Source organism: Globicephala melas, chromosome 16 (assembly GCF_963455315.2).
Source record: "Globicephala melas chromosome 16, mGloMel1.2, whole genome shotgun sequence".
Classification (NCBI taxonomy): domain Eukaryota; kingdom Metazoa; phylum Chordata; class Mammalia; order Artiodactyla; family Delphinidae; genus Globicephala; species Globicephala melas.
The window spans coordinates 15,898,606-15,920,201 of record NC_083329.1 but is presented as its reverse complement, the minus strand read 5'-3'; the positions used below and the strand labels follow the sequence as shown (position 1 = coordinate 15,920,201).

Sequence of the window (21,596 nt, the reverse complement as noted above, 5' to 3'; positions counted from 1 at the left end):
TGCAGAGGGATGCCTGGGGCAGGCTCCACTGGATGTCCTCTCATGCACAAGGCTGACACCCAGCCCCTGCCAGCAACTTCCAGAAACTTCTTCCTCCTGTAAGTTGCTTCTATTGCTCTCTGCCGAGGAAGGTTAACACCATGCTTACTTTAAAGGAGAGATGGTTAAAGGAATTCTCTTGTTGATCACGGGGCAGATATTTCGGAATGCATTTGGACCTGAGAGGCAATAAGTCAATAACCCACACAACTTCCATCTTCAGAGCTTCCTTAACTCCTTTGGTTCCAAGGACCTGTAGAACCATAAGGTATTGGTATTAACTGTTTCGGGCACTATCAGGGTCATCGGTGCCTCTGGAGCAAAGAAAAGCCTGATGAGGTGTGACCTCAGGCAGATCACTTCCTCCCATGAGCCTTTTCCCTCATCTTATAATGAGCGACTGAAGTGAATCAGTGGTTTTTCAAATACCAGGCTCCACTGAAGGAAGAAAACAGAGCGTTTTGCAGAACTAAACTCATGCAGTTGAAAAGTGGAATCTTTCAGCCTTTTTTGAAAAGTGTTAAAACATCCTGTCTTTCATGAAATTATGGTGATAAACTGCAGTTCTTTTTGATTCTCACTTAGCAAAATAAAAGTCTGCAAGCTCAGAATTTTGTTTTTGAAATTTTACTAGCCTGTAGGACCTGCAAGTCTGGACTTGAGCCTAGATGCTCTCTCTCGAGCCTTCCTTCATCTCTCAGACCTGCGGTTCCACAGAGCCCTGTGGTCTTTGCTTCTCATCATCCAACTGTAAAGCAGGCAGAAGAAAATCTAGAAAAGGCGCTTGCTTCAGCAGCACCTGTTGTAAATTTGCACCCATCACAGAGATCCACATGGCCCCTGCACAGTGATGACTCACCAATAAGTGAAGCATTTCATATTTTTAAGATATTTTGTAAACCCCAGGGCAACCATCAAGACTTTTTTTTTTTCCCTACAGTACGCGGGTCTCTCACTGTTGTGGCCTCTCCCATTGCCAGAGCACAGGCTCCGGACGCGCAGGCTCAGTGGCCATGGCTCATGGGCCCAGCCGCTCCGCAGCATGTGGGATCCTCCCAGACCGGGGCACAAACCCGCGTCCCCTGCATCGGCAGGCGGACTCTCAACCACTGCGCCACCAGGGAAGCCCCCAAGACATTTTTTTAAAAAGGGTTAACTCCTAAGCCAGTACTGGAGATATAATTGAATCATACAAACGAATTAATCCAAAAGCAGGCAGAAATTCTAGAAAAGGATGGAAAATTTATTTTACACATGTATCTTGCTTAGCATAATGACTGAGTCTTAGTGGCAGCAAACAGAGCCTGAGTTCTATCAAAACACACACTGAGTCAGGAGCAGTGCTTGAGTTATCTATATTGCTTTGAAAGCACCGCAGAACCTAAAGGAAATATTGACAGTGGAGCTTTCTTAAACTAAGAAAATGAGCGACAACCACGTGGCAGGGGTGGCACGTGGTTAGGTGCCAGCTAACCGTCTGCCTTCCTATCTTCAACAGCCCACCAGTGCTTGTGTGTTAGCTAGGGGGTGGCTGGAATTGGAACCCGGGTTAGACCTCCTGACCTCCAGAGGCTACAGGAGGCAAGTCATGTGAACACCTCCCTTTGGCTGGTATTAGTAAAATTCTAAGCCCCATAGTGCTTTTTTTCCCTTTCCTTCCTCCTTCCTACAAAAGGGTGAAACACTCACAGTATGTTCACAGTTAGAACCAGGCCCTCAGGACAAAGTCTATGTGACAATGTCAAACAAGTATTAATTTTAAAGCTCCAGCCATCTAAACACTCCCCCTGCTGACACCTCAGTGGCTGTGCACAAGAGGATAGGGTTGGCTCGAAAATGAGTAACTTGCATTCTTCTCGTTACTTATTTTCATCATGCAGCCGCCGAACCCGCCATCCCATCTTCAGAAATGGCATCAGGCTGCAGGTGTCTCTAGGTTGCACAAAGGTCTGAAGCAAGAATTGAATTATAGACCTTCTCAGGGAATGCTGCTCAAATGAACATTGGCAATACATCACCTTCTCCTACCTCTTTCCAAACTCAATCTTTTTCAAGAGAATAAGGAAACTGAACAATAGGATCTTTCCAGATAGTAACTATGTGTGTGTGTGTGTGTGTATAATCTCCACCCCTCACTCCTCCCTTTCTCTTACTATGCACTCCTACGGTACCAGCATGTGATATGATTCTTAGAATACAATTTTAAAAGTCAACTATAGTGGGCTTCCCTGGTGGCGCAGTGGTTGAGAGTCCACCTGCCGATGCAGGGGACATGGGTTCGTGCCCCGGGCCGGGAAGATCCCGCATGCCGCGGAGCGGCTAGGCCCGTGAGCCATGGCCACTGAGCCTGCGCGTCCGGAGCCTGTGCTCTGCAATGGGAGAGGCCACGACAGTGAGAGGCCCGCGTACCGCAAAAAAAAAAGTCAACTATAGCAAAAAAGAGTACATATTCATTGAAAAATGTTTTGGAAACAAGAATTTAAAGTGAAATATGAAAGTATACCACTCCTCAGGGGAAGCCACTGTTGAGTCTATGTATCCAATCAGAACTTCTCCTTTACATATACACATAGTTGTATATATAACAGTATTTTTTCACTTTGTTGTAAAGGTTATTCTATTAAAGCAACAATTTTTATAATACACATATATATGCATCCTTCAACATTTTGAATAATAGTTTTTTAAAAAAAAACAGGAATTAGCCCTTTATTTTTAAAGACTTAGCTTATATGTCCACATCTCAGAGCTTTGCAGTTTACAAAGTTCTTCCACATTCAGTATCCTATTTAGTCCTCAGAAAAATAGGTTTTATCATCCCGATTTTACAGGTGAGAAAACTGAAGCTCAAAGTGGTAAAGTGACGTGTTTAAGGTTTTACCATCAGTGGCGGGGCAGGGTTGTCCAAGTCCATGTCCAGATCATTTCACAGCCCTCAGTGTTCTCCGGTTCCTTAGATGGAGATGGGGCAGGAAAGGGAGGCTCCATTACAGTCACCAACAGGGCAGCATGAAAAGGTATACCCATAGGTAATTCAGAAGCTTAAGGAACACCTATTCATTGCCCAGACTGTCAAGAAAATTATAATATCATCTATCAACTGTGAGTCCCCGGCAAATCTCTACTGAGTTTAAAAGGGAACAAAATGACTGATTTTATTTCTGTTCTTCTCTGATTGCAGTTAGAGGAAGAGCTTAGTCAAAAGACAATCAGAAAGAGGAAGAAAAGAGGGGCACCAAGTCTCCAACTAAGAGTCTGCTAAATCACACAAACTTGCACATCCATCTTCTTTAATAGATTATTGGTCTTTTGTTTAAACCATATTAGTGCAAAGAAAAAGAATCTAAATATGACTTCAACCCACTCACTGAAGTATTAGTACTTTTGACTTTTGGGAGGCAGCAGAGGATAGTGAAAGGCACCCCCAAACTGTGTTCAAATTCCACCTCAACAAATCCCTAGCAAGAAGATCCTCAGAACTACTGTGCACCTGTTTCCTAACTCATACGGTTGTCAGAGCCTCCCTCAAAGCAGTTCATTAGTATTTGTTCCCTGCCCCTGCCGTGATGTTTGTCCTTTAACTGTGTTCCTTATCATTTCAAAGGGAAAACAAACGTTCTTAAAATGCAAAAGCAATACAGTACATTGTATTTGATTTATTTCTGACCAGAGAGACTAGGTTCTAAATGCTACTGTTAAGTAAATACAGCATTGGGTAAACTCCTAAAACACATTAGAGCACCTCGCAGGACAAACCATGTTCATATATGTAGCTACTTTTCTTATACTGACAAGTGTCCAGAACCAATCAGAGGGCCTTTTAACTTCATTGGGGGATGGATCATGTAGCCAGCTGTATTAGACCATGAGCTCCATGGCCCTCAGGCCATCACCGCAGACCTCACCTTTACTTGAACTTAGTCCTTACCCCAACTCTACCCATCCCCCCAAACCTGTTAAGGTCTCTGCCTCTCATCTCCACAGCCTGCAATACAATATGACACCTATTTACCTGTTAATGAGCATTTAAGACAGAGGTTAATCTAGAAAAACATTTCAGTATACTCTGTTTCCTAGGATTGACTGGCTTTTTTTCTTTTTCTGGAAGCTTTAATAGAAGTCAACTTTAAATTACATAATATATGAATACATTCTTTTAAAAACTGAAACAGTCCTTTAACCCTGCACCCCTACACCATGCCCCCAACACACAATCACACAAGGTTAATTTCTACTAGGACTTCAGTGTTTAACTCTCTGGAATCCCCTCCTTCAAAAAAAAAAAAAACATACACATATGATAAGCTGGTACATCTCTAGTTCGACTTATAATTTCAAAAAGGTACAAAGTGAGATCAGGAATCACCATGGACCATTCTCTCTAAACAGCCACATTACATGGGTCTCGCCTCCTGCGGTATATCGTCTACAGCACAGGCAAGCCCGTCTATGACATGGAGCACTTCCACCAGCGAAATAGTAATTTGACAAGGAACTGAACGTGACAAGGAATGTCGCTGAACTTTCTCTTTTCCCTTTAATCTCTTCCTCACTTGACTGACTTGGTAAATAAAAGCCCATCCAAGCAGGATGCTGAAGGAATCGATGAAGGCTGGAAACTCAGAGACAGCCAAACCAGCTCTGCACAGGTAGAGTTCTGGTTGTTGTTTTGGGTGTGATAAGTTGTGTGATGGGGGAGGCAGTGAGTGTGGGCAAAGACAAAAGGAAAGGTCCTCTTCCGCTTTATCCCAAAGCTGTTACTGAAATGGAACGACGTCATGCCTGCAGGTAGAGTGCGATCTTTAAAAACCATCAGCAACGTTTGTGCTTCAGAGTATGCACTTTGCAAACAAGTTACTCAGACTGCTTAAACTTCACAACACCTTTGTGAGACTGTGATATTGGATCATCCAATCTCAGAAGGCACCTGGGGCTTGAGCATGTGGAGCACCATTCTGCCATGAAGTTATGCTTCCAAGCCTCTGCTTTAACTTTTTTTGAAAGTTGGTGCCTTGGAGCTTAGAAGGCATTTAACCACATAAAGAAAAAAGGTAATAAATGTTACAGGCAAGCACACAAAGCCTTTTTACTCATAAATTTTGATAAGACTTAGTCAGTCACTGTTTCAAAATATGATTTCTATAAGAAAGTGGGTTCTGAATTTCAACTAGGAAAGCCAGGAACAGACTTTTTGGCCGGCAAGTCCCAGCAGGGTCTCCCTCCAATCCCTCCAGGCTTGCCCCAAATTAACCCCAAAACAAAGCACAAAATCCAGGAAGAAGCCAGTTCAGAGCCCAAAGCAACAGCCTCCTTTAGCATGGACTCCTAGGGACCTGTTTTTTGGGGGGAGATGGGATCTATGGGGGCTCCGGTGGGAATAGAGCTGAAAGTGTTTCATGTGGGCAGGCAGACTAGATCAAGGGCATCAGAGGTAGTGGGCATTTGGGGGTATCTTCCCTGGTCAGACTTCATAAAGAAGAAACTGCCAAAGAAACAATAGCTACTGTGGCAGGTTTAACTGCTATTTCTTGGGACAAGTAAAGCATAAGGATGCTGAAAACACATACACACAATTTCCTGTCCTTGGGCCTTTAATTAGTCATTAAAAGCAAAAACTACACAGTGAAATGGATGATGTGGAAAGCCATTCTAGTATTTAATATAGTTCCCAAGTAAATGTAACTAGAAGTTGACTCTCAACAAGCTAAGTTTTCTTATTTCAGTGAATCCTAAACTTTCAATAGAACTCTTTTTACACTGGGTTAAATGGTAGAGATTTTCCTCTCAGGTCTAACATCCTATCCTTTTTTTTGAAGTACAATTAGGGGGCAGACTGGCAAGTCTGACTGGCAAGAAGCATGGCCTTTGGACAATTTAAAGGCTGAAAATTCTTCAGAAATAGAAAACTACTTAAGTGGATGCTTCTTTTAAAAAATAAGAATCAAGTCTCTTAAATGTAACTTAGGAATTAATGGTGCATCTCTGCAGGGGCAGGGACATCAAGTCTAGTCACACTGTTCTCAGAATCATTAAAAGAGCATTAGCATTGGTCAGCCAGAGGCATCCTCCCAAGTTGCTGGTCCTGAAGAAGTGTGCATTCATTCTACACTCATTGATTGAAGCAGACTTTATTAAGAAAAAACAGACTTGGATTTAAGTTTGTTGGAACGGTCTTTTACGACTGTGGGTCACACTGAAGAACCGTAAGCCAATACTCTTCCAATAACTCACCCTCTTCTTTCATATATTCCTTTCTCTTGCAACAAATCTACAAGTTGCTGAACGCAGACTATTAAGGATGTCAGGAAAGCTTCCTCTATTCTATCACTTTTACCTTTATTCCAAGGATCCTGATTTCAGGGGATTCTTTCCAATAGTAAACTCTTTAAGGAACGTTGCATAATCTGTGTACTTGAACTGTTAAGAGAAATGGAAAACAACACATTGTGATGTGAAATATCCACCATACACATTACCTTCATGAAATTAATGCCATTTCAATATATTTTTATTGAACGTATTAGATCTTTATTGTTAAAGCTGGATAATTCGGGCAAGTAAGTTCCATAATTTTGTGGAAAATCTGAATTTATTACTGGCTTGTCAAGTTCAATGAGAAATTTTCACATAGGCATGTATAAAAGGCCTTTTATAAAAGGCTGAATTTTGCTATCAATAATTTAAACAAAAATTTAAAATACAATGTGGCATTCAGTTTGCTTACTATTGTTCACTGACTTTTAATGGTAATCAGTAAAGACAAAAATGGAAAGCAAACATTCTTAATCTGGTTTTAAAAAAGAAAATTCAAGCAATCTGTATCAGGTTTTGCCAAGTCTGGAGAATCAGTCTGTTAGCAAGTGGTGTGCGTAAATAAATAAACAAAGATGCCAGTAAAATACAACTTGGTAAATAGGCATTACCTATTTAATAAGTACAATATATACATAAAATTCTCTTGAAAAGCTTCATTTTATACAGAAACATATTTACAAAATGAACAGTATAATCAAACTAAAGATTATCTGTACAATGCACACACACATATATATATGAACTTTGGAAGGTAAACAAGTTTCATCATAGTCAAAATGGACAGCCATATGCATTTTAAAAAAGAATTTCATTCCAGAAGAAAAATACATCTTTAATATACAATTATATTTTTCATTTATTTTCCTGAAAATTCTTTGTTTGGATTATCTTCTCTTGTTCAGCCTTGAAAATCTTCAGGTTTCTAGTGCCACCAACTGGTGTTAAAAATTAACAATCTTAGTGTCAAAAAAGAATTGTTTTGTTTTAAAAAAGTTACTGGAAGATAGACCACTGGACTCAGCATCCATAAGGCAAATTAATGATATGGAATAACATGATTGATAAAAATATTTTCACCACGGTAGCATATATAACATTTACAATATTAACGGTTTCTAGTGCTTTTTTCCTTCTACTGGTAAATCTTGGTCTAAAATTATATGTAAAAGTCTTTAGAGTACACTGCAAAACAAAGTTTGGAAATATGCATGACAATGTGATTAGATTCATCTTTATAAGCATCAAGTAGACATTAATAATTTACTAAAATGGCAAAAATCAAATACCATTTTATAGTCTTTGGATTTTTTTCCTTCTTCTTAAAGAATAAACATCAAGCTGTGAAAAAGTTAGGAATGTGCAGAACCACCATGAAAACAGCAATCTGCTCTCAGCGTACCTACCTCAGCAAGGATTCATTTCCCAAAGCTTCACGCCAGAGTGAGACTTCTGGGTCACCTACTTGCACAAGTGAATTAACCCTCTTCCAACAGGGGCTGGTTGTGAGCTGCAGAGGCTTAAAGAGCCGCTCCTACTGCCTCCCAGCTGTTTTCACTAGACCATAAGCTCCGTAAGGACAGGAATTGCCCTGTCTGGTCTGTCTACCAGTATAATGATGATACCCTGTATGGTGCCTGGCAATAAGAGGTTTCTAATAACTATGTTTATTACATGAATAAATAACATGTTGGTAGCCTGACAAAATTTAATTTCAAGATAATCTGCTTTAAATGGTTATGGATAGAAAGTTTAAAAAAAAAAAAAACACTAAAGTTTAAACTCATTCTTCTGCCCAAACCCACCATTTTCAATCCTTAAAACTTATCAGGCTAACGTTTGAAGTGGTATGGGAAAAAGGGAGTCACAGCAAGTATGCACTTTAAAAGTGAACCTAGCGAAGTGTATACATATATATACACACACACAAAAATCATTTCCTGCTCAAAGAAACCAAAATACTGCTAACAAAAACAGCATTTGATGTGTTCAATTAATAATAAACACATAAAACAAAATTTCTCCTAGATCTCAAGTTTATCTGGACCATTTTCTTTTTCTAGACACCCCATTCTTCTCTCCATATATTCAGTACAGTAAGGGTAGAAGGTCCTCTAAATGTTTACATCAGAATCTGTCTGTGAATCAGTTTAGAGAGAGGGAGCTGATAAATGCACATTTTTGTACACATTTTGCTCAGTCCTGATCCATATACAAAAGGATATAGTAGAAACTAAGGAGCAAAAGGAAAATAAAGCATTTTCTTCAAGTTTTCCACAGTTCCATACATTTATGGGTGGGAAAAGTAATAATAAGTCAAAATATGGTTTATAATTACATTCTTCTAAAATTGTTTAACCATTAAACTTCTCTGAGTGAATGCTGGCACAAATGTTAATATTGGAATGTTTCATTTTCATATGTAATATATGTACGCAAAAAAATGTATATATATTTTTAAGGTGTATAGACATAGAATACTATGGTTCTGACCACCATTTGGTCTCCATTAATATATTTTGTGTCTTGGGAGGAAAAAAACAAATATTGTAGTGTATGAATCTATATCACATAAGAAGCTATATAAATTTAGTTATGTTGACTACTCTAAATAGTCTTTGGGAGTATCGACAGTATTGTCAAAAACAACTAGGAAAATAATTCAGATGTGATTGCACTTACCCTCTTATTTCTTTATTTTGATAAATTATTACTGGTAAAAAGAACAAGATACGTTATGGTAAGGCTAAACGTTTTATAGCTATTTTAAATATAAAATGTTTCTGAACTTGTATTTCCATTCTGAAGTGAAAAGATTTTGTTTTTAGATGACAACATATAACTCAATAGACAGAAAAAATGCTACATTGAATTATCTAATCCTTAGTAACTGATCTTTTTAAGCAATGTTCATTTAAAAAAAAAAGTTAAAACACATTAAAGGGAAATTGCCCCATAAGCCCAGCCCAACTTTTAAAGCCACACAATTCTTGTTTTTTTTGTTTTTTTTTTGCGCTACGTGGGCCTCTCACTGTTGTGGCCTCTCCCATTGCGGAACACAGGCTCCGGACGCGCAGGCCCAGCGGCCATGGCTCACGGGCCCAGCTGCTCCGCGGCACGTGGGATCCTCCCGGACCGGGGGACGAACCCGTGTTCCCTGCTTCGGCAGGCGTACTCTCAACCACTGCGCCACCAGGGAAGCCCTGCCACACAATTCTTTAAAGGCTTTTAATCCACCGCAAAGCTTACTTCTGTTAAGGGGAGAAAGAAGTTGGCGAAAATCCAAAACGAAAATGAGGCTTGCTGCAACATCTGTGTATGTGCCAAGGTATCTACTATAGAAATTATCTGAATATAATGAAATGTGAAAAACCACACACAAAAATTAAAATAAGTGAGAAATTACAAGAGGTGAGAAAAAAATTCAATGACAGAAATACTGATACTATGACTGTCAACATTTAAGTGTACATCATAAATATTGTAAAACTCCAACAGGATACATAAATTTGGTTCTAAAATTCCTTTGGTTACGGAGATGTAATTATTTTGTATTTTAAATAAATATACCAAACATATCATATCTGGGGACTGTAAGATCACCCCACTATAATATATAATTATACCAATAGTAAAGAATGGTGCACAGATAAAATGGTTAACAGTGCCATATGCTGGATTTTCTTGGGAACTGGTTCTTTATAAATATCTTAAATTTATCTTTATACTTGATGTCAGTAAAACTAAAGTACTTCAGTTTCAAAGAATTCATTATTCATCTCTCTGTTCTAATGAGACTAATCCATTTCACATTTTAAAATATAACTGAAGTCCACAGGAATTCTCTAAATGAGCAGATTATTTAAAATCATATTTTATGTAACTGGAGATTTAAAAAACTCAACTATTAACTCAATTCGAATCTGAAAAAAATGTACCTAGCACAAATAAGGAAACCTGACAGGGGCATACAATGCCTGATCATTGCTAGTTACCAAAAGCTAGCTTTCCTATTAGCTTCCATTAAAATCAAATGGTTTAAGAACTCATTGGCATCCCTAATACACAAGCAAATGTTATATTAGAATGTCAAAACAAGTTTTTATCACTTCTTTAGGTTTCTTCATGTTGGAGAAATAGCATATTACTGAATGATTAACACCTGTCCTTTCATGCATAATTTTAAAAAGTGAAATCAATTTTGAGATTATATATTTTAAAGGGAAGAAATATGGAGAAGGGGTTTTCAAAAGCCTTGTCATAATGTTCAGCACTTCATATGACTATCAGCAAATTAAATAAGTTGTTCTGATTCAATGACAGGCTGTCACCACACAAAAACAAGTTTCATCAAAGCTTACATTCTTACAGTATACACAGCAATGCACTTGTATTGTAAAAAGGTACTTTTTTATACAGATGAAGCAAAACAAATTTTTTACTGGCTGACACACAAAGCAGGGAAAAGTTTCCAACAATACTGGGCAATGGCACCTGCTCCTTGTGTAGCTTTTGTCTGTTTACTGAGGAAGAACTTTGTGTTAGGTTTTCTTCGTCCTCTGTTCTAGGTCGTGCTGGTGTTTAATAAGACGTTCTATTTCTGTTCCAAGTGTTTGCAGATTTTCCTTTAACAATTGGAAAAAGAGGGAAAAGAAAACAGACCTACTAAGTATAATAAGTAAAAAGATTCAGTTTGAACTATTTTTGCCTAAATTCTGAACTGAAACAGTGACAGTCTTAAATGCCATGCAAGATAAACTAGGCACACGGCTGTTTTCAGTAAAGTAATCCTGTACACTTCAGAGTCAGAAACTCTTTTTACTGAAGCTATAGCAAATTTTAGTGCCTAAAAATATTACCAGATTAAAAAAATTATTTTTTAAATCCATTACTAACCATCAAGGCCCAAACAGCACAGATAGAATAGCTGGGTCAGATAACAGCTGCAAAAAATAAAATAAAGCTGGAATACATTAGAAAATAAATGCCTCAATCTTAAAGTCTCAGTAATCAATTATAACTAATTGTAATATATGTCAAAGGCCACCCATTGCAAAGTAAATTACTCGGTAAATGACTCATCTTAGCGTCTATCCAACAGCTAAACTGATTTTTTTGCTATTTCTTTCTTTCCTGCTAATTTAAAAAATTGTACTTTTCAAAAAGAGAAAAACACAAAATTTTATATATGGAAAAAACGGCTACCCTGCATTACAGAAATAGTCCATCCATGTGTTGGATTGAACTATGAAAGAGGCACCATTTTTGTCATGTTTATTGGTTGGTAAGTGAATGAGAAATACAAATACCTTCAAAGTAATATTTTTCAATAACGTATCCTCCAAAACAGCCTGTAGTTTTCGGTTGATCTCCAAAGAGAGTTCCAATGTTAATCCACTATCAGCTGGATGGGATGTGTATAAAGATGCCATGATGCCACCCCGTCTACTTAAATGGACTTTGTTAAAATCAGATGCCTCTGAAGAAAGTGTGCCTGATTCTTCTCGTAAAACGTAACTCTGAATTATTCTGCAAAATAAAACGACACTATCAGTTATGGCCTTGCAGAATTACAAACACTGTAATTTGCAAGAGTCAACTAATCATAAGCTTAACGATGATTAGCATAAAGTAATTATCTATTAGTTAATAACAGAACTATATTAGAAAATAAAGGGGTTTTCCTTATTCAGATGGTTTCTTAAACAATCCCATTTTTGTTCTAACATGGTATTTAGATTAAAGATACATAAACATTGCTTTTCTATTTTTTCCTTATTACTTTAAATCAAAATATGTGAGCAATTTATTGTTCCAGTTTCAGTTAATATTTTCTATTTTCCTGTCATTAAACTTAAAACTGTGTTTTACTTTTTCGTTTAAAAGTCATGGGCAAATTTTTCTCTAAGTCTAAACTTATTTCAAAATAAAAATTTTTAAGTCATGGGTAAAGACCCACAATATTACTTAAATGAATATGGTATCTGTGAGAGGAATTTGGCCCAGCACAGGCTCTGGAGCCAGTCAGAGCTGGGTTTGGATTTCCAACTCTCGGTCTGTCACTTACAGGATGAGTGGTGACTCTGGAACATTTAGTAATTTGACCTGAGCCCCAATTAATTAACCTATCAAATTAGACACAGTGGTCCCCAACCTTTCTGGCACCAGGGACCAGTTTCGTGGAAGACAATTCTTCCACGGCCTGGGGCGTGGGGTGGGCTACTTCAGGCAGTAATGCGAGCAATGGGGAGCCTGCATTGCCGGGAGTTGGGGACCCCTGAACTAGAGGACTCATTCTCTCCCTGGGTAGTTTTAAGAAATCAATGAGATACTGTTAAGTCACAGGCACAGTGCCTTATATTTATATTTCTCTACTATATTTAGTAGATGCCCAATAATAACTCACTATGTCCTGCCCAACAGGAATGATAATCCACAACCCCAGTATCTCTTAAAACCACCATCTTGAAAATAAAAAGCTAAGTAGAGTACTATCTGTTTTTAAGTCCAAAGGTATTTTAGTCTCTTAAAAAATTAGTGTCTACTGAACTCTGTATCACCTTAAAGGAAAGACCTGTGTTTTCTTTAATGTCTGTAGTCCCAAAACCTAGAACATAAATAAGTCATCAGTAAAAGATTGGGAACTGAGTGACTATAGTTTTAAGAACTATTTTTTGAAAGAAAAGCTCTTGATATGACTAATTTTGAACACAATAACTTTACCATGTGAATAATGGTATTTTGAACACACATTACAGTACCATAATAATACATACTTTGTTTTTTTCCTAATTTCTTCCACCAATTGTTTGATGTGATCCTCCATAAATTCTATCTTTTCATTTTTCCGAGCATGTGCCTTCTGCAGCCTTACTATCCTCTCAATCAGCATGGCCTTGTCTACTTCTGGAAAGTTATCCACAGCTACTGACGACCCAGTATTTTCTGGAGATCGATCTTCTGCACTGCTTCGAGCATTGAGGGACCCTGAAGACAAAAAAAAAAATCCACTTATTGTACTTAGTCTGGAGTCAACTCTAATCTCATATATTATTTCTTCTAGTATCATTTTCACATATTCAATTTAACGGAGTTGGGTCCAGAACACAAGTCATACGTGACCTGAGTTCTTGTTTCTGAATACATTGATGATAGAAAAAAGGGTCTAGGGCTTCCCTGGTGGCACAGTGGTTAAGACTCTGCCTGCCAATGCAGGGGACACGGGTTCAATCCCTGGTCCGGGAAGATCCCACATGCCACAGAGCAACTAAGCCCGTGCGCCAAAACTACTGAAGTCAGTCAGAAAGAGAAAGACAAATACCTTATGTTAACACATATATATGGAATTTAAGAAAAAAAAATGTCATGAAGAACCTAGGGGTAAGACAGGAATAAAGACACAGACCTACTAGAGAATGGACTTGAGGATATGGGGAGGGGGAAGGGTAAGCTGTGACAAAGTGAGAGAGTGGCATGGACATATATACACTACCAAACGTGAAATAGATAGCTAGTGGGAAGCAGCCGCATAGCACACGGAGATCAGCTCGGTGGTTTGTGACCACCTAGAGGGGTGGGATAGGGAGGGTGGGAGGGAGGGATACACAAGAGAGAAGAGATATGGGAACATATGTATAACTGATTCACTTTATTATAAAGCAGAAACTAACACACGATTGTAAAGCAATTATACTCCAATAAAGATGTAAAAAAACTACTGAAGCCCACGTGCCTAGAGCCTGTGCTCCGCAACAAGAGAAGCCACCACAATGAGAAGCCCGTGCACCACAACAATGAGTAGCCCCTACTCACGGCAACTAGAGAGAGCCTGTGCACAACAATGAAGGCCCAAGGCAGCCATAAATAAGGAAGGAAGGGAGGGAGGGAGGGAGGGAGGGAGGAAGGAAGAAGGGTCTAGTATGTCTCTCAGGAACAGAATGAGTAAGTGCAATAGAGAAATGAGAAATTCCAGAGAAGTCAGAAAAACAAGTCTGAAGTGACACCAAAATTAAACTGAGACAGACACAGATAAAGACAGAAGACAGAATATAGCCAGTGGGTTAAGCTCTGGAGCCAGTCTTCCTAGGTTCAAATCTTACTTCTCCACTTTCTAGCTGTGTGACTTTGGACAAGTTAACTCTCTGTATCAAGGTCACTTCGTTTCAAAATGTGAATCATATGATTTGCCTCGTAGGACTGTTATCCTCATTTAAATTAGTTAACATGTCTGAAGTGCATGAACAGCATACATAGTATGCACTAAGTGCATGTTAGCTATTATTTTTACCAATATCATTTGAGAAGAATTTCTAATCCTTTTTATTCTACAAAGACACATTTTTTTCCTAACCCTATTATGTAGATTTAAGACAAGTAATATATCTTATCCAAGGTCATGCACAAATAAATGGTAGAGCTGGGATCTAAATACCCAATGTGTAATCTCAAACCCATGTTCTCTCTACACAATTTTCCCACTATTGTAACAGTTGATGATGTTTTTTCCCCTAATGTGCGACTCCTGGGAGGCAGTGTATGTAGTGGCGTGCAGACTCCAGAGCCTGAGAGTTCTGTTACTGTGGATTTTGGGAAAGTCATGCAACCACTATGAATCTTAAGTTTCCCCATCTGTAAAATGGGAATACAACACTTATTTCACATGGCTGTTCTGTGAGTAAATGATATGTTTAAAACGTTTAGCACGGTTCCTGGCATTCCAAAAATGGTAAATATGCTGATATTTTGCCAATTATAATTTTCACAGTGCTACTGATCATAATTTTATAGATTCAATTTTTGCTTTAGACTATAGGTATATTTACCATGAGAAAAGCAAAAAGATTTAAAAATACACAGGCATAAATATATATATATATAAGCTGATATATAATGATGACCATTTCATTAGCTCTCAGGTGTTAAAAGTAATATAAAATTAAAAGAAAACGAAAGCGCATACTACACCAAATCTCTCTATAGATGGATACAAATCTGAATTTAAAAATGGAAGAGTAAACTGTTGCACAGAATAAAGAAGCAGGTATGGAAAAGGAGGTAGGAAGACAGATGGTATAGAAACCCATGACAAACTTGAAACCCTGTCTAATGATTAAACATTTAACTGGAAATATTTTTTACAACATAATTATGTACAACTACTGCTTTTTATAATTCAAAATTAAAGAAAAGCATATCGATACTTTTTAAACAAAAAATCCTATTTCTTTTCCTTTCTTTTTTTGACCATGCCGCAGCTCATGGGATCTTAGTTCCCTGACCAGGGATTGAACCCACACCCTCGGCAGTGAAAGCACAGAGCCCTAACCACTGGACCACCAGGGAATTCCCGAAAAATGCTATTTCTTTTTATAATCAATCACTAAAAAACAACTGTAAAAACATTAGTTTTTCACCTGATGAACTAGAACGACTTCCCATGCTGCTGACTTCTTTATCATAGCTTCCATTCTCAACCTGATCTAACTTTCTTCGTGCTGCAGGAAAAAGAAATGGATTACTTGTGACAACTGTCATGACCATTGGCCCCCACTATCTCTGATTTTAATTGCTAAAATCACTTAGGCCAAAATGGCATAAACAACAAGAGAAACTTCTTGAACATGTACTTTCGAAAGGAGGGCTGTAGGGTCATTCATATAAAATGACATCTAGAAATGTACAGGTCATATACAAAATATATGGAAACAACATTATGGTAACAACTGATACAGGCATCACTTAGGTACACAGAACCTAACTTTTGGAGTCCTGAAAGATTTCGAAGAGCTCCACACTACCACAAATTTCCCCCAAATTTCCCTTTAATCACATCTATGAAAACAAACTAAATTCTTATGGCAAATATCTGAATATATTTATATTAAGTAAATGCTAAGTCTCTTTTACCATATTACTATATTTCACCCTATTTTAATACAAATAAAGCAGTGGGGAATAGTAGAGAATAGGATGTCAGAATACATCTCTTATTCATCTTTGTATCCAATCACATAGCACAGACCCCCAATTTGTATGAATTTTTAAATGTAAGAAATCTGGGTTCCAGTTCTAGATGTTAATTGTTGTGTCCAGGTAATTTATAACCTTTGTGGGTCTCAGTTTCCCCTAAGAATAAGGGTTAGGGTTCAATGATCTCTAAGTGAGAGGTCTACAAGGTGGGGGCAGGTACCCTAGATGCTGCACGAAACAACTCACAGACAAGGGTAGGGAGAAAATATCAGAACTCTATTTATACTTATATTTAATCTAATCTTTTTAAATTTGTATTTTTCATGTTTTTCTAATGTGCATAAACTAGAGTAATACATGTTTAAAATTTACAAATAACTAGATACAAATTGGAGAACAAATACTTAAATACTTTTTTATTGACAGCAGTATGTGATCAACAAAGTCTAGACACTACTGCCTTGGTAAGGTACTTTCTCAATTCTTACATTTTGTGGTTCTGTGAATAAATGTCTTTTAACATAGAACATGCTATAAACTATTCACGGAACTACAAGAAGGTCAGCCATGTGGTTTATTAACATTAATACATTAAAAAGAACATACAGCTCTAATCAATGTGGGAGAAACTGATGTAAAATATACTTTTTCTATAAATCCTTAACAATGAAAAGAAACAAAAACATTCAAGGTCTAAGTGTAGAAAAATTTTATACCTTGCTGAAGTTGTTTGGTAAGATCCTTGACACTAGAGGCATGTTTACGTCTTTGAGTTACTAATTCATCTTTTAATTCTTCCACCTGGGTACTCAGTGTTTTAACTTCGGTTTGTCTACAAGTGAGTTCAGCTTGCAGAGTCTGGACTTCCTCTTTTCGCAGTTCTTCTTCTTTTAACAATCTACTTTCCTAAATATTAAATAAGATAAAAAATACCAACTTTAATATCTGTTTCAATTACTGTTCACAGTTTAAAACCTTAAAAATACAAGGTCTTTCATAGTAAATTCTTCTGTCATCACTCATTATCAGGTTTTGTTTACGAGCTCCTCAAATTCTTTATACAGTAATGCAGGGGGATATATTAATGCATCTGCCATTCTATACATGTAAAACAACATGTGATACAGGTCTCTGTATTTTTTTTTTTCATGTCTCTATTTCTGGTTTAAAGTCTCAAATTATTTCTATGAGTAACCTGAAGATACTCTCACTACTTGGAAATATTAAACCATTTTTAAGCTATAAAAATATAGAAATTTAAAGTTCTTTTAAGAAATATATAATAAATCCAGTTAGGAATAACAAAAACCCTGGTTTTCTTACTTTCAAAAGTGAAATATTTCTTCCTAACGATGTTAGGGAAAAATTTTTATTATAAATTACATAAGTTGAAAGGAAAAACTGACATTTCTCATAGCATTTGAAATTATCAGAAAGTCAGTGCCAAAAAAAAAAAAAAGAGTTTAATCAACTACCATTAAGTTTATGCTTTTAGGGAAATTTAATTTGTGCTACTTGCTATGTTGCTTTAAAAGTTAAATGTACACTTATACTTACCAAATTAATATTTGTCTGTTTCATGTGTTCACATTGGCTTTGTAACTGACTTTCACTACAGGAAAGTTTATCAAACTGTGACTGCAAAGAATTGGATTCAGATTGAAGTTGTGCATTCTTACTAGTGAGCTTTTCTGTAAACAGTAGTAGCTCAGATTCTCTTTTCCTACTGCCTTCGATGTCTTTTTGTAGGTCATTAATCAAAGAATTAAGACTTTCCACTTCTTCCTTCAAATTTTCAATTTCTTGTTTACCTCTAGAAAACAAAGTTTACAATTAAGAAAAAAATTAAACTATTAAAAGACATTAATGGTTTGAGAATTTTCATCAAATGAAATTCTTTATGAAGGTACTCTTATTCATTCATCCAAGTATTTATTTGGATTACTATGAATCCCTAACATATGCTAGGAACTAAGAGCTGGGAATATACATAAGCAAGACTGACATGGCCCCTGCTTTCAAAGAGCTTTTAGTCAAGTAGTGTGAAAAAACATTTTTGATGATGAGCGCACAGAGTGGGTGACCTAAGCTAGTGTAAGTGATGAGTAAACTAATATTTAAAGGGTTAGCAAACTTTTCCTATAAAAGGCCCACACAGTAAACAATGTAGGCTTCTGGAGCATATGGCCTTTGTTACAACTGTTTATAACTCTGCCACTGTAGTGTGAAAGCAGCCACACATAATACATAAAGGAATGAGAGTGGCTGTGTTCCCAAAAAAAAGTTTATTGACAGAAAGAGGCAGTGAGCTGGATTTGGCTTCTGGGCCATAGTTTGCTAATTCCTGAGCTAAAGGGAAAGTAACAGTGAGTGGGAAAACAAAATATGTTCCAGGTAGAGGAAACAGTATGTGCAAAGCTGGGAAGGGAACAAGAGAATGACTTCTTGTTGGTACTAACAAACAGATGTTCAATACTGATGAGGATAAGGACAGTACTATATCCTAGCACTTAACACAGGGCTCGGCACCTAGGAGACAATTAATTAACATTTGTTAACCAACTATTGCTGAAATACAGAATAAAGAAGGAGAAGGCACAGAGGGAGAAGCAAGGTTACTAATGATCTTTCAAGCCATGTTAAGCCATCTGAACTCACTAGGCAATCCTTGAGGCAATGGGAAATCATTGAGAGGTTTGAGATTTCCTTTGTAAAAAAGATTATCCTAACCACAGTGTAGGAAACAGACTAAAAGGGAAGCAAAAAAACAAAACAAAACAGTTTAGAAGCCCTGGCAGTTTGCCGGGAGAGCTGATAATGGCTTGGACAATGGTAGCAGCAGTGGGGATGTAAACAGTAAATGGATTTGAAAGACATTAAAGAGTTAGCATCAAAAATATTTTGTGACTGGTTACATGTGTGAGGGAAAGGAAAGAAGAGCCAAGGGTAACTCCCAGGTTCCTGGGTTGGAAAATCATGTGGATGTCACACTCATCATTCATCTCAGGAACATCAGAGAAGCATATTTGTGGACAAGATACATGAATCAGTATTGGACATATTATAAGTTTGAGGTGTCTTTGATACTTGTGTATCTGGAGCTCAGCAAAAAGGGTTGATGATAATTAACTTGAAGGTCCTGCAGCACACTACTGGAAGAGTTGGGATCACCCAGGGTTATAATAAAATAAGAACAAAAAACAGCTTTATGACATAAAGAGAAGGCTGCCAAGGAGACAGAAAAGATTGGCCAGAAAGTGGGGAGGAACATCAGGAAAGTACAAGGAAATGAAGCCAAAAGAACAGAGCATATCAAGAAAGGTAATGGGCTTAGTGTGTCCATACTGAAAATTCAAGCAAGGCTTAATCTGGGAAATATCTACTATATTTAAGGATGCATTAGCAGTCTGTAATGGAATGCTGGGGCATTAGAATAAATGGAGAGGAACAGAAGAACAAAGCATGTGAAGAAATGGAGAACAAGCACAGATGATTCTATAAAGACATTTTTGGTTGTGAAGAAATGGAGAAAGGAGATCATAGGAGTTTTGATGTTTTTAAGATATAATATTTAAATGTAGAAAGAAGAAAAGTCAGTAAAAAGAGGGAGGTAAGAGATAAAGAATAAAGAAGGAATAATCAAGGAAGACCCTGAGAAGGCATAAGAGCATGGGATCCACAGTAGGAGTAGGGACCACAATTTGATTCAGAAAGAATAGGAACATTTCTTCCATAATAACAGAAGGAAAAGAGAAATGACTGCAGATGCAGGCAAGTTCATAGGACTGATAGCAAGAGGTTGAGAGAACTGTCACCTGACAGCTCCCTTTTTTTCTGTGAAGTAAGAGGTAATCGCCTGACAAGAGTAAAGAGCAAGGTGAGAGGGAAGATCAGAAGTGTGAAGAAAGCAGTAAGGTTTGGAATAATGCTAAGAAGATGGGGAGAAGGCTCTGACTAAGGACATATGGTAGGACTGGAGGTGCATTAGGATTCCCAGTTGAGGTTGGTTGCTAACCATGAATTTATAGCAGCATCAATCTGGATGATCTTGAGGATTTCTTCAGCAACACTCAGCAGCCTGGGTGTTGGTAGGGTATGAAGAAGAAGGTATCTGGATCCAGCCTGAATCCCAGCTCTCTCAGGTAATGTCGTAAGTAGAATTTAGCTAAATGGCTTTATAAGAAGCCAAGGAATAGGACTTCCCTGGTGGTGCAGTGGTTAAGAATCCGCCTGCCAATGCAGGGGACACAGGTTCGAGCCCTGCTCCAGGAAGATCCCACCTGCTGTGGAGCAACTAAGCCCGTGAGCCACAACTACTGAGCCTGCGCTCTAGAGCCACTGAGTCCACGCACCACAACTACTGAAGTCCACATGCCTAGAGCCCGTGCTCTGCAACGAGAAGCCACCACAATGAGAAGCACACACACCACAACAAAGAGTAGCTCCCACTCACCGCAACTAGAGAAAGCCCGTGTGTAGCAACAAAGACCCAAAGCAGCCCCCAAAAATAAATAAAATAAATTTATAAAAAAAAAGAAAAGAAGCCAAGGAATAATGTTACCTCCTGACCTTGAGCTACATACATGCAAAAATATAGACATAGATACATATCTATCTTTTAGAAGAAAACCTACTGTGTATAAGTAATAGAATTTGAAAGCTAAGGAATGGATAAAAAACTACAATCCATTCTGTCTTATAAATAGTTACTGCCAAAAAAAAAAAAAAAAAACTACTGCCAATATTTAGGGAATATAAACTTTGATTTTTTAGAAGCCGTGATGGGAACTACAAAGAAAACCCAAAATAAGTTCAAATGAAGACAGGAATTAAAGTTTTTTTTATCTAGTAAAATATAAAATTACTCTTATTTAATGCAACAATTGCATTTAAAAACAGAAACAAGATAGAATCAAAAAGCCTGTTGATTAGCATAAACAGAAGTTGCTCATTTTATACCTTTGATGCTGCTCCTGTATCTGACCTGCAATTTTCACTTTGTCCAATAAATTCTGAATTTCAGCTTTTTGGCGATTAATAATTTCTTTATATTTTGATAGTTCATCTTCTGTTCTCAATCGTTCATCTTCTAGACATTTTACCTATCAAATAATCATAATTGAGTTAAACTACAAACAATATTTTCTTGTTCTTTATTAGCTATTTCAGACAGTGGTTATATATTAATAATCTAAGCTAAATTCTGAAGCAATATTAATTAACATGAAGAAAATATAATAGGAAGTTAACAGTCTTGGGTTTCAGTCTCAGATTTC

General features: G+C 37.4%; 1 protein-coding gene and 1 non-coding gene across 2 annotated transcripts in view; one reads left to right on the top strand and one right to left on the bottom strand.

Annotated features, from left to right (window-relative positions):
* Positions 1–819: 819 nt before the first annotated feature.
* Positions 820–924, top strand: LOC115844985 (U6 spliceosomal RNA). The gene has a single exon (XR_004036283.1). It is a non-coding gene; the product is annotated as a U6 spliceosomal RNA (small nuclear RNA).
* An 8,414-nt stretch (positions 925–9,338) lies between these two features.
* Positions 9,339–21,596, bottom strand: part of CCDC186 (coiled-coil domain containing 186) — a 45,777-nt gene continuing 33,519 nt past the window's right edge. Inside the window, exons 10-16 of the mRNA XM_030842425.2 lie at positions 21,280–21,422; positions 17,878–18,133; positions 17,037–17,226; positions 15,765–15,845; positions 13,128–13,338; positions 11,661–11,880; positions 9,339–10,976 (exon numbers count right to left, since the gene is read on the bottom strand). Of these exons, the coding sequence (XP_030698285.1) occupies positions 10,893–10,976; positions 11,661–11,880; positions 13,128–13,338; positions 15,765–15,845; positions 17,037–17,226; positions 17,878–18,133; positions 21,280–21,422 (1,185 nt within the window). The 3' untranslated portion in view covers positions 9,339–10,892. The remainder of the gene's footprint in view (positions 10,977–11,660; positions 11,881–13,127; positions 13,339–15,764; positions 15,846–17,036; positions 17,227–17,877; positions 18,134–21,279; positions 21,423–21,596) is intronic.